Genomic DNA, 13,810 nt, shown 5'->3' with positions numbered 1-13,810 from the left:
TCATTAAGTCAGATGTAATAGATCACTCACCTGCAAGGAAGTGGAAAAAAAACTAAAAATAGTTTTATGTACTTTTAAGTATAGAACAGATTTTTGGGAAATGGCAAGTAAAGCATTGGTTAAAACATAAACATCTTTAAGTCACATGACCTGAATTCAACAAATAGTGAGTTTCTACCCTGTGCTGAGCACTCTGAAAGACACTGATTATAACAGATCAGAAAATGTTCCCCACCCTCTTGGAGCTTATAGGGTAATGGATATATCCTCCAAAATTATCCTTTCTTTTGTGTGATTCCACGCGCATGAAGCAACTTTTGAAATATAACTTCATTCTGTCCCCAAAAGCTTAATACCCATAAAACAATGTATTACCTTGCAGAGATCAGTTTTCCAGACAGGGTATCAACATACCCCGATTTGAATTAAAAATCATTATTCTGGGGGAAGCAACCCAAGTGTCTACTGACAAATGAATAAACAAAATGTGGTATACATACAATACAATATTTTTCAGCCTTAAAAAGCAAGGAAATTCTTAACACATGCTTCAACATGGCTAAACCTTGAGGACATTATGCTATGTGAAATAAGCCAGACACATAAGGACAAATATTGCATGATTCCACTTGTGAGGTACGAGGAAGAGTCAAATTCACAGAAACACAAGTGGAATGGTGGTTATCAAGGGCTGCAAAGTATGGGGGGTTGTGTAGGCACAGATTTTCAGGTTTACAAGAAAAAATACCTGGAGATTGGTTGTATGATTGAATATACCTAACACTACTGAATTGTACACTTAAGATGTACAATTAAGATAGTAAGTTTTGTTATATATATTTTATCATGATTAAACAATGGCTTCAGTGGTTGAATTTAAAAAAAAATCATTATTCCAGTTTGCACATTACTCTTCCTGAGTTTAGTTAGCTTGAGTGAATCCCCAAAGCCTGATCAATTCTCATTAACTGGTTAGACGTAATTCTGAAACTTCAGAACTGAGGATCAAATAGAGGAGTGGAATATGTCCATACAAAGATGGTATCACCAAACGAGTCTTTAGCTTATCCTCAAACAACACAACTTTATTTCATGATGCCCTTCAAACTGCAACTTTAGCTAACTCATGAAACCGCTAAGAATAAATGAGATACAATGTAACAGTGCTTCTCGAACTTTAATGTGCACATGGGTCACCTGCCCATCTTTGAAAACGCACACTCTATGTTAAAAGGTCAGGGGCAGGCACTGAGATTCTCCATTTCCCATAAACAACCAGGATGCCCAGGTGCTGCCCACGGAACAGGAAGGGATATAACACAACCTGACACGGGTCTGGTTCACAGGCTGCTCAGCCCAGGTAACTGTCCCTTATCTCTGTGGATGTCTTATCTCCCTGACTGATATCACCTTTCTTGGGAGAAAAAAAAATGGTTTTTTCATCTTTGTAGCCTCCAAAATTCTAACCTAATCAGAATGCCATCTTAATGAATGGCATCAGCTTTAACAGTCACTACTTTTTCTATAGCTATAGACAGAATTGTTTCTTCCTCTGAATTAATCTAAATAGAAAAGTATTTTTGGAAACTGAATCATCAGGAAAGTTCTCCATGTTTTTTTAAAGAAAAAATTTTATTTGTAGCCTAATCCAGTGCATTTTGCCTATCATGCTGACCTAATTAAATCTTTAAAACACCATAATATCTAATGGTTTTCCCATTTTTTATAAATGAGAATTTTTTTTAAAAAAATAAGGCATTTGGTTTTCCATGTAAATTTTTTTATTAACCTTAAAAAGGAATCATTTTCTTAGAACGTACCTTGTACTTTCAATGCAGAGTGACAAAAATTTAAGTACATCTCTGGAAAGGTATCGACTATAAAATAATTCGGCCTTTTCAAACTAACAGTACCATTTAACAAACAGCGTTATCAATAGGCAGATCTGTGGCAGTCTCGTGTTTCTCCGCAGCAGGGCAAGCGACTAAATACCTCAAAGCTGATTTCTTCAACTGTAAATATTAGTTGTCAACCTTACACTCTGTTCCATGCTGAGAAAAGTGGTATGTTGATAGGGTGTTTTAAACACTCAAGAACCAAGGGTGGATTATTTTCACTTCTGAGACGTTTTATCTCTGTAGTGTTACGCTTTTCTTTGTTTTTGCAACGAGTCTGCCTATTACCAAACATGGACTATTATTATTGAACAACTAACAGTATGGTAATCAAGGGTCGGCTTTTTAATCAAACCGCTGAATGGCAACAACATATGGTCTTGCAAGTAATCGTGGATACTAGGTTTTCGCCTCGCCACCGCATCCACCCCTCGGATCCGGCGCCCGGAGCCGCGCTGGCCTCCACGCTCCCCTCTGCTCTTCCGTCTTTATTGTTTGTTTTCGCGTTTTAACACAAGTCACCCGACGGGGGGCGCGGCGGCGAGCAGGCGTTTCGGACGTTGGGGCGCGGACGGAGGGCTGGACCCCGCGGCCGTCTTCCCACGTCCCCGCCAAGGAGGCAAAATGGTGGCCGCAGACGCCATCGGCCGGCCAGGCGGGCTCTCGGCGCGCCCGACAGGACCCCGGAAGATCCGGGTGGCCAGCCGGGTCCCCGCCCAGGACCCCCTCGCCGGGCGCCCACAGCCTGGGCAGCCGCCCGCGTGGCGCCCACGGCCCCGAGACTGGGCCAGGGCCCGAGGGAGGGGTGCCCGGGCCCGTGAGCAAGGACGCCATTACCGCCCAGGTCTGCCGGTGCCCAGGCCTCCACCGCGCGGGAACCCGGGGAAGGAGGGGCGGGCCGCCGGGAGGAGGAGAGCGAAGAGGAGGGGCGGGGCGGGGGCGGGGCTGAGCGCCGGCGCAGAAGGACGCGGGAGCCCGGCAAGCGGCCTCCGCAGTCTGCCGGCGCGCTGGGGGTCGGAGCTCTCAAAGCGGGTGGCCCGCTACCCGGAGGCGCCGCTGGCGGCCCGGTTGGCCGCTCCCCAGGCGGTCTTACCTGCGCCTTCCCTTTCTTTATCGTCCGCCATCTTGTTGCGGGGCCGGTCTCCTAGGAGAGCCCGTCTTAGCCCGGTCGCCGCGTCCTTGCCGCCTCCAGCCCCCGCGGCGCGTTGGGCGGGGGAGAGGAGGCCCCGCGCGCCCCCGCCGCTTCCTGCGACCTCCCCCCGGGCCGAGTCTCTCCGGCCTAGACTGGTGATGAGCGGGTGAGGTGCCGACGACCCCCGACTCTCGAGTTTCTGAACCATTTGGGGACATCACACACACTGGCCCCCCAACTCTCGTTTGTGCGACGTGGCGTTGCTCGACATTTTTTACTGCAAGTTTTAAAACGCAGCTGGGGAGCAGGGGCGGCGGAAGCACTCGGTCTCGGGGATGAGGGAGGCGACCCGCCACCCCTGAGCCCCGCCTTCCGGCCGGCGGGCTAACCCTGAAGACCGGAGCGCGGGAGGACCCCGCAGCCATTAGACCCGTCCGAGAGGACATGGGCCCGCGGCGCATTGCTCGGTGGGCGCACGCGCTGCGCCGTCAGGGTTGCGCTTTCTGCCCCAAAAATAGAAGGTTCTCCTAGCAACAGAAGAGGCCTGTGTGCTCCCTGTTACCGGAACGCTACGGGGTGCTCGGCTGGGGATTTGACTTGACCTACAGTCAGGGTTGCTAGCGGAAAGTTTGAAATCCCGCTTTTCCGAAACTTTGAAGCAGTAGCAGGATGTTATTTTTGTCTCATTCTAAGAATAAGTGCAGTACACTAGAATGCCTTTTAAATTATTTTTGAATAATGCCTAGTTGGGGTTCAAGCGAACATACAGTTTTAAAACTAATCTCAGGTGATTTTTAAGTGTATGTGGACTAATGGGAATGATTTGGTGTTACGTAAAAGCTATAAACAACTAAATTTTAAGAGGCCTTTAAAATGCATTAGTACTTAATGATTTTCTTACAGCTTCTATCCTCCTTTTATTCTGGTTCTGAAATCAGGAAACCCTAAAGCAAACTATTATTCTTTATTAAAATAAATTTTTTCTATGAAGCTTTTCATGAAGGTCATCTGCTGTGACCAAAATTCTCTTTGAATGTAAGCAATTGAATCACAGAATGGTTCATACTAGCAGATAGGTACTTAGTTAATAATAAAATAATAACACCCCAAAATATGGGAAAGTAATTATTAGCATTCACACGTATTTTAAGTTTTATAATCATTAGAGTTGCTCGTTTTTAAAAACTCCCTCTTTCAATAGAGATTATGAAGGGCTTTGGAGGAAACCTCAGCTTTGGTCGCAGGTTTATTTACAGCCTACTCACTCTGCCTTTTCATGTGCTGTTTACAGTTTGCTTATTCTGGAATGCCTTTCCTTCCTCTCTCCCTGCCCCAACATTTACCACCAACACCCTACCCTTGCATTTGTTCCCTCCCGGTTGTCAAAGACCTCCCTGAAGGTCACCTACTCCTTGAAGGTAGTAATCCCTGTCAACCTCTGAGGCCCAGAACTCATATTAAAAAGCCTCTCACATTGATTGCAATGACTTTATTTACTTATTTCCTCCTACCGAACTGCAGTCTCTTGAGGACAGGAAATGCTTTATTTGTTGGTATATCCCCAGTGCCTAGAATAATGTATTTTTGTGTTTGAAACAAAATATATTTTAAAAATTAAGACAAGTTATTCTTTCCAATAACTTACTGACAAGCAAAGCTTTTTATTAGATTCCAAACCACATTAATCTCTACTTCTCTGAACTCCTACAACATGCTTAAAACTACTGTTTCTCCCAAGTTTGGATGAGTAAAAAGACACTTAATGTATGTTTCTTAACCCTTCCCCCTCCAATACCATTTGAAGGCTTGAATAGCTTTGTTTGCTGCTAAGGCATCCTTTCACTGAGAATCTCACAGTGAGTTTTTTTTTTCTGAAATTAAGAATTGGAAAATTATCTGTGGTCCCACTCATAGATACTATACAACCTTAGGGCTAAATCAGAAAAACAGGGGCATAGTTTTAAACAATGACACTTTTAATTTGATGAATTATTCAGCGAGGCCAGGTAGACATATACAGGTTATGTCCCTTTCTGTACTGAATTTATAGTGATTTAAATTTGTTCACACAGGTGTTAGTTTGTACCCATGAGGGCTACAGAAAATGTTTCTTCTGAATACAGTTGACTCAGTTACCAAAGAATTGGGTGAAGTGGAAAGGTAAGTGGTGTGAGTAATACAAAATGATAGTCCAGAAAATCTTCACACCATTTCTACTTTCCTATTCTGGAGATAATTAAAATCTTCTTAGACTGGGAATAACTTAAAAAACAAAAACTGAATTTTCCTTGAGCATTGCCATCTACTGAGAGGATCTGAGCCAAGTCATGTAATCTCTTTAAAACCTACTCCAAAAAAAAGAGAAATAGCGATGTCCCAATTCCTTGTCTTACAATTTTAATGAGACCCAATAAATGTAACTGAAAAGTTTAAAGAACTTGCAAGGAAATCCACTCTTTTTAAGTGAGATAAACCCCCACTTCCACACAGGAAGGAGCACTCAGAGGTCAAACCCCAGCTTGTGTCCTGAGATAGGCTTCTGCTTGGAGAGTTTGCTTTTCCAATGCTTCAAACTACACAACAGGAGGTGGTCTGACTCCAGGCCTTCACTCTTCTCTACTAGAATCTGTTGCCTGCATGACCGTGATGTGTTCTACCCTACATGATAGAGCTTATCATCTTCAGTTTGTGGCCCCTTCCTAGTTTCCAACTTGCCACATGTAAACCTTAACAAGCAGGAGTGAATTTAAGCATATCTAGATTCCTTGCTCTCTAGACCCAGGAAAATGAGAGGAAGGGAGTTACTTCCTCTGGTCTTAATTCAAGTTTTCTAACCAAGAATACAGCCCTTCCCTGGATGATTAGCATCAAAAATGTCTGAGGCCTTCAAAGAGGATACACCTACCCTACCGTTGGGGAGTAGCCCTACCCTTCCATGTCAAAAAGAAAACCTTATCAGAATACAACACAGTAAGGGTATGGTTGCATTATAGTTATAATAATAACTCTTCTAAATCATTTGTATACATTTTCTTTTTTAATCCTTATGAGGCAGTTACTAGTATCCCATTTTACAGATGGAAAAACTACACCTTCACGTTAATGGCCTGCTTAAGATCTCACAGCTAGCCGGTAAAAGAACTGGCTAGGAGTCCAGTTCCCATACCAGGGCCACTGTGGAGCTTCTTTATAAATCTATCATTGTTCTCTCCTACTTAGTAATGTGAATATTTAGAGAAGAATGTTAAGAGCAAAAGTACTGACCAGAATTAGTCACCTTCCTCCCACACTTTTTTTTTTACTGCTTCAAAATATCAACCAAAGCCACTGACAGAGACTCTTAGGGACTTGAGGGAACCACAGAAGGGTATGCACATTGTCCTTATCTGGACAAAGAGTTAAACTAAAGGCCTGGCTTCAAGCTAACTCGCTCTCCCTTGCCCCTGTCCCCTTCTCTTTGCTTCCCACCTTCCTGCAGACTGAGGTTTCAGGCCCCTCAGTAATGAGGGAGAATTGTGTGAAATTCTTGGCCCTGGACAAGGCACATGCAATGCCAGAGCTCCTTTGGGCTTTTCAGGGAGACCCAGAGCAGGAAGCTGAGGCTGCAGCCCTTGTGGGCAGCTTGCACATAAACCTTATGTGAAACCACAACTCTCAAAGCATTTAGAAAAATCACATTCCTGGCCTTATGTCTCTCAAAAGTACATGTTTCTTCCTGTCTCCCTTAAAAACACACATTGTCACAGCAAATCACTGTTTAATTCATTATATAAACATTTCCTGTTTTAAGCAGCACTTTTCAGGGACATGCAGAACTGAATAACTTTTGGTGAATCTCTGTTCTTCATTCACTGGAATAGTAAAAGGCAGTAGGTGACCCAGAGATTCAATAAATGTTTATAACTTTTCACATACCTCTTCCCCCTCAAGTGTGAAAATAGAGAAAAGTGTACAATTACACTGGTAATTAACTCTGGAATTTTTTAGATCCAGCTCCAGAAATAAATCTTTCAATTAAGTTTCATTTATGTTAAATTAATATTTATATTAGAAGATAATGCTGTATAAAATTGAGCAAATAGCAGATAAATGGAGCCAGGATTGAATTCAGTCCATTGCTCATTAGCTGTGTGACTGGACATTCTTTCTTTCCTTTGTATCCTCAGTTTCCCCATCTGAGGTTACATGGAGATAAGATGACTGACCCTTTTGGACTTAAAGGCTACCTGCACTTGCCCTTGACCTCTGGCCTGATGTAGTTCTTGGGACTATGGCCATGTGACTCTGTAATGACTCTGGGCCAGTAATGATACTATTGGAACATTTACTTTGGCCAGGAACTACACCAAGCATTTTACATGGGCTGTCTTACTTAATCATCACAATAATCCTATAAGAAGGATGCTAATATGATCTCCATATTAAAGATGAAGAAACCAAGAGTGAAGATCCAAAAATTGCTTCTCTGAGAGGAAAAGTGGCTTTCTAACCACTGAGCTCCAAAGCCTCTCCTGAGGTTCTGCCTCCTAATCTTCTTACTCTGATTGTTCCTCTCCTCCCTCTGTCAAGCCCCAGGGCTCTCCTTCCTCTCCAAGAAGGCTTTGTCACCAGTGAGGTGAGGAGGGGCCCAGAGCAGCCCATTCTCTCCAGCTCCTCCTTCCTTCCTACCTTTGAGTATAACCATGTGAGCATTTTTTTTAGCTTTGAGGTTTTCACTGCTGACTTGGGGGGGTGGAAAATTAGGATAGTAAAATTAACACATGGGAATGTTATACATGTCCTAGAATCTTAGAAAATATTTATTGACATGGTTCCTGATTCATAAAGTTCTTGACTCTCCAAGATAGTAAGAGGGTGTCTGGCCCCTATGACCAGTCCAGTACTGCCAGTGCCATAGTTAATTGTCCTTCCCAGAGTTTACACAGGTTAATGCTTGTCCTTATGACTCATAAGAAAATGGAAAAATAGCTTAAAAGATACATAAATAGTTATAGATACATGTATATATGGATTTTTAAATTGCCAGATACTAAAAAGTAAATCTGTACTATTATGTTGTCTTATAGACAACTCCAATACTGTTTGCAGCCTTAGAACTGAGCAGAAAATAACTCAGTGCTCTACCTCACCTTAACTGTGTAGGCCTGGACTATGATTATGGTCACTTAAGTGTAATAAAATGCCTGTGAATAACAATCAGTTGAAATTAGACATTCTTGTGAATTGGAAGCTGACTCCTTAATAAAGTTCCACATTACCTAGTAACTGCCAGAGAACAGGGATCTGCAACTCGTCCCTAGCAGAGAATATCACTAAGTAATAATACAAACATATGAAGACAAAAAATCTTTACAGGTTTGCTGGGTTTTTCTCTATACATTTTTTTAGGTCAGCTGTATTTTCAAGAAGGGAAGGGAAGGTGTGACATTGGAAGTGAACAGTGGTGATGGGAGAAGTTGAAGGGGAGTTATTTTTAGGAAGGCTTGGACTGAAAGGGAAAGTCAGCTGCACACCGGCGTGGGGGCAGGGGTGACTGGCTAACTTGTGAAAGGATTGCCTAGTACTCTAGTCCCTCTCACTGCTGCCTACATAGTCACAACCCTTCCTCACCAGGAGTAATAAATGGAAAGCAGCTGCGGACACCTGGAGGAGGTACTGTGTTATCCCTGCCCCCATTCCTGGAGGAGGAAGACTCACTCTGCATTCAGAAACTATGAAGTGCCCGCTGTGTGCAGGACAGTCTGTTAGCTACCACAGGGAGCTTGCAAACATAACTGACAGCTCTCTGCTGGAGGAGATAGTTTTAGAGATGGTAATTTTAACCTTGCAGTTTTTTTGGTTTGGGTTTTTGTTTTTCTTTGTCACCCATCCTTTTCTGTCCCAAAGTTTACCAAATTATTGTCCCACAAAATTGAAATGCCCACCCACCAAAGCTACTTTCTCCTTCAAGGGATATATAGTGTGTGCTATACCCTAAACAAACAACGGTTTGTGTCTATAACATGTCATCAGTCAGACCAGTGTTGTCTTTCTCCAGAACATAAGAGCCTTGAGTTATCCTGGCAATTAATGCTTGTTCATAGTCCATGATAAAACACTAGTGCACACCGGCATGGGGGAGGGGTGACTGGCTAACTGGTGTAGGGATTGCCTAGGACTCCAGTCCCTGTCCCTCTCACTTTTGCATACATAGTCACAACACTTCCTCACCAGGAGTAATAAATGGGAGGTATTTATTAATAAAATAAACAAGAAAGATATCAGCTAGATGTATCCTGATTTTAAACAGGACTATGCCTCAATAACATTGCTTGTTTTTATTAGTGATTGTGTTTTTGAGGACAGTTTTAGGTTTGCAGAAAAATTAAGCAAAAAAGAGTTTCCCTATACCTCTTCTCAGCACCCACTCCCAGTTTCCCCAATTGTTAACATCTTGCATGTAATCCTATTCTTTTTATTCTATCATATTTAAATAATTGGAGACAGCTATTGTAAGAAAATACATATTCTGGTGATCATATCCAGTCGGCCCTTTTAACTACTAACAGAAGTACTTTGACACCACTTATACGTAAACTAAAATTATTTCATTTTGTAGGAATTCCATATTGAAATTGCTATTCAGCTAGCTGGGGGCACAATTTGCAACCAAACATAGTTAATAAATAAATAAATAAAGCACTTGACTTGTAACATTGAACTATAGGCCAAGACTCCTAAACCCTTCCCTGGGCTGGTAAGTTTAGCTGAGTTTCTGTGGAACTCTGTGCTGGACTGGAAAAGCTAGAAGAGGCTTTCAAGTTCAAAATGTCATTGATTTATTAATCCCTTCTTCCCAAAGTGGGTGGGAGACTATTTTAGGTGCCTCATCATTTTTTTTAACTTAGTTGTTTTTATTTTAATGTATGTTATAAAAAAATCTAGCACTTGAACCCATGATTTCCCAAAGATTGCTTAAGATGATACTAAATTTTAACAATCAATTAAGTATGTCAATTAAAAGAAAATATTAAGTATCTAATCATATAAGTAACATGGATATGACCAAAAACAGAAGTAAAGGGTGACTGAATAAAGCATGGGAACACTGGATTAATCAATGTACAAATCCATTCAAGATACTGTGTCAAGTAGTGCTGAGTCCTAGAACTCTTCTTTTTAATTTATACTCCCTAAGTAATTTGGCTCAATTAATAAACAGTTACCCCAGCATTTACAGGGGGAAGACAGTACAATAAGACAAGTACTATGTTAGAGCAATGCCCAGAAATTAGGGAGCACAGAGCAGAGCAAATAAATCTAATTCCAAAACACTCTCATTATTTCTGAAAGTAGACAAAGTCTACAGGGTCAATTTTGTGAATAAAGAGAAGGGCTGATTAAACCTATCTTAAAGTGTTTCAAGCTGTGCCTATCTATTATATGCTCATATTATATGTCATGTAACTGACATACAGTGAATCTTTCCTAGTATGTGAGTTAATTCGTAGCTATTTCTCAAGTAAAATGCTGTCATGATTCTGTGTGCAGGCAACCCCATTTCCCATGGCACCAGCTGAAGTAGCCTTCTATCTGGGGGCAGAGGAGACATTTGACTCATTTTTATATAAGGTGTCCTTTCCTCCCCTCAAGTGTCCAAAGCTTGTGGCTCTTTCTTTAATCCATATGTGGAACATATAAGGCCAAAGAATAAGGTGCTGTATTCGTCTTCAAAACCAAGATACCTTTACCCAATGCCTGAAACAAATACTCGTGGAACCAAAAATCTAGATAAGTTAATTATGAATAAACCATGACACAATTCTGATCTAACACTTAAGATACCAGTTATTTGAAATTTTTTCATCTGTCCATTTTTTGGGTTTTCCATGTCCTACCCCATATATGTTAGAAGGCAAAGAATTTGGAGCATGTCTCAGTTCCCTGTCATGAGTTATAATGTAGTACTGTACCCTCGGCTCTTTCAGAGAGGATAGAGGCATCTCACTTGAACAATGATTTCTGTGTTGTACATAGTTTGCCGCTGAAGAGATCTGCTATTCCATGCAATGCCCTATATTCAAAGGTTCATTTAGTAACCTACAATTTAAGTTTAGACAGTCTTCATTAATGAACATTTATTATTTATTTGCCAGAAAGTAAAACCTTTTTTTTTTCCTTTAGCTCTTGGGAAAAACCAGTCCTTGATTATAGTAATCAGTTATCTCAGAGATAATATCTATTGCCACTTTTATAAAATGGTAGTAACTAATATTAGACTCATGTTCTAGGTCCATAACTACTCATAGGACTTCAGTGCTCACAATGGCCCTGTGAGGTATATTCTGATTATTCCCATTTGACATTCTGAGAACCATGACCTAGAGAAGGGAGATGCTTATCCAGACCCACAGTCTGTGTTGACCAAAATGGAGATATGAACTCAAAACCTGCACTATTAACCACTCTCCTATGTTTCTGTCCCTAATTCTCCTATTTTGCATCATGTTTTACAAATAATTTTTTTAAGCTTTGTTCTAAGGATAAGGGTTTATTGCCTTTTAATTTATATCACTTTTATGGTGAGTCCTTTTATAAGTTTTTTTTAAGCCTTTTTAGGAACCAAAAAATTCATTCCTCAAATGTATCTGCTTTTATATTTGTATTTTTATGGAAAGGTTTGTTTGATGTGATGTGCCATTACTTCAAGTTATAACACACAGAAGTTATAATACATTTACTGAGTTCCTATTGTATGCCAGGCCACAGGCTGTGTGTTCTCATGTTTTCTCATGAAATACTAAAAGAAAATCCTGGATTGCATTTCATGTCCTCAAGTCATATAATATAATCATATAATAATTATGCCCACAGCTGGGCACCCTAGCAACAGAGAAAAATAATTGCGTGCTCCTAACAACATTTTTAAAGTCGAGGACTAAAGGCCCTGCAGTTCTGTCCCTTCTCCTGAAAGCCACTTGTGGCTACAGGAAATGAGTTCTTGCTTGGCAAGTGACTGGAGTTTTTATCTGCCATACCAGCTCCCAGGGTTTCAAATGACAGAATGACGGAGTGGTAACCCAACTTTCTAAGTCTGTCACTGTAAATTTACTGGGCACACAACACAAGGAATCATTATGAATGTGACTTCTGTCATCATCCTTTCTAGTTATCTACTAGTCTAGGCATGTGTGCATCTGTACTCTATGCATTTCAAACATGAACTACCCTCTCTCGTCCACCTAAAGATTTTAAGGAAATGCAAGTTGTTGTAGCACATCTAGTATGTATTAATAAGTACCAAAGCCTCAAAATTAATAGGTTTATAAATGATGTTATTATAGATAAATAGAAATATGTCATCTTGATTTATTTGCATATATATGTATGCATGTATATTCGTATATATGTATTTTCTGCTGCAGAGAAAAGATAGACTGAACCTGAAATGGAGGTGGATAATTTTATACAAATTCATAATCAATTTATGCATGCTCTTTTTCTGTTGCAGCCGCTATCACTGACTACTTTCCATGACTTGGTATCTTAGATTGAATTTCTGCTCTTGCTATGTTTAGAATCTATTTTTATCTTGGCCAACTGACTTACTATGAAGCCATGTGAGTGGTGCTATTTTTAAATATATAATAGTTGTCCCTAGGACCCATTTAAAGCTTAAAGAAGACCACTGTGTGCCTATTCCACTCCGCTGCATATGTTCCAGGATGTTAAGATAATGATTTTTTTTAAAGTATTTTACTTAATATGCTAGGCAACAGGCTGTGTGTTCTCATGTTTTCTCATTTAATACTTAAAAATGATCTTGGATTGCTAGAGTCTTCTTGCCTTACCAAGCACATTGTAACTCTACATATAATTGTAAGCTGTGTACCAAGTGGAAAGAGCATGGGTCTCAATGGCAGTCCATTCTGAGTTCAAATCCTATCTTTGCCACTTGTCAGCTATGTGAATTTGGGCAAATTACCCAACTTTTCTGAGTCTTAGCTTTTTCATTTACAAAGTGAGAACAATAAGACTTCCTTGCAGTTTGTTTGAGGAAATACTCGGTTGGGGTAGTGCACTAGGCCCTTCCACAGTGTCTGGCACAGAGCAGCAACATGGTAAAAGACAGTTATTGTTATTTTTTATTCTTCTGAGTTTCTTTGCATCCTGAGAAAGAAAAGATCAAAGGCCTTGTAAAACAGTTAGTTAAAGGATTTCTACACTGCTCCTAGAACTCTTTGACCTAGGCAGTTTCAATTTGAATAGCTGGATGGTGCTGCAATAACCTAATTTGGCATTTGAACAACCACCAGACCTTTCGGTTGGGGCCTTTTGCCCCTGGGAGTCCTCGGATATTGGCTGGAACCTCATGACTGAGTCCTGGTAATTGTTTAACACAATATTAGCTTAGAGCGGGTGGGTCTTTGCCTGCTTGGTCTTGATACAAACTATGAAGCAGCAGCAATGTATAAGCACTCCCACAGGGGAAACCCTTTCCCCTTGAGTCTACATCCAATGAGGTCTGGGCTAAAATCACTTGGTGAAGATTTCAGAATCCCTGTAATGTCTTCTGAGAGACCAACTAGATGCCTTCTGGAACAAGGTCCTGTCTGTGATTACACCTGGTGACTCAGAGCTGTCCCTGAATGCCAACAGAGATGGCAGGCTTGGTTTGCCTGCTCCTGCGGAAGTGTGGTCTTCTCTACTGTATGTTCTAGGACTGCCCTACTAGGAGACACTAATGTAGTCCCTTTAGTTGGGAGAGTTAGGCTGCTGAGGCTGGGGAGGAAGAAGGCAAGAG

General features: G+C 41.2%; 1 protein-coding gene across 1 annotated transcript in view; it reads right to left on the bottom strand.

Moving 5' to 3' along the window:
* EFCAB2 (EF-hand calcium binding domain 2) overlaps positions 1-3,999 on the bottom strand; it is a 153,285-nt gene extending 149,286 nt beyond the window's left edge. The window contains exon 1 of the mRNA XM_036931356.2: positions 2,989-3,999. Within this exon, the coding sequence (XP_036787251.2) occupies positions 2,989-3,235 (247 nt within the window). The 5' untranslated portion in view covers positions 3,236-3,999. The remainder of the gene's footprint in view (positions 1-2,988) is intronic.
* Positions 4,000-13,810: the final 9,811 nt, after the last annotated feature.

This window comes from Manis pentadactyla, chromosome 9 (genome assembly GCF_030020395.1).
Source record: "Manis pentadactyla isolate mManPen7 chromosome 9, mManPen7.hap1, whole genome shotgun sequence".
In the NCBI taxonomy this organism is placed as follows: domain Eukaryota; kingdom Metazoa; phylum Chordata; class Mammalia; order Pholidota; family Manidae; genus Manis; species Manis pentadactyla.
Note: the sequence above shows the minus strand (reverse complement) of the source record. Positions and strands in the feature narration are given on the sequence as shown.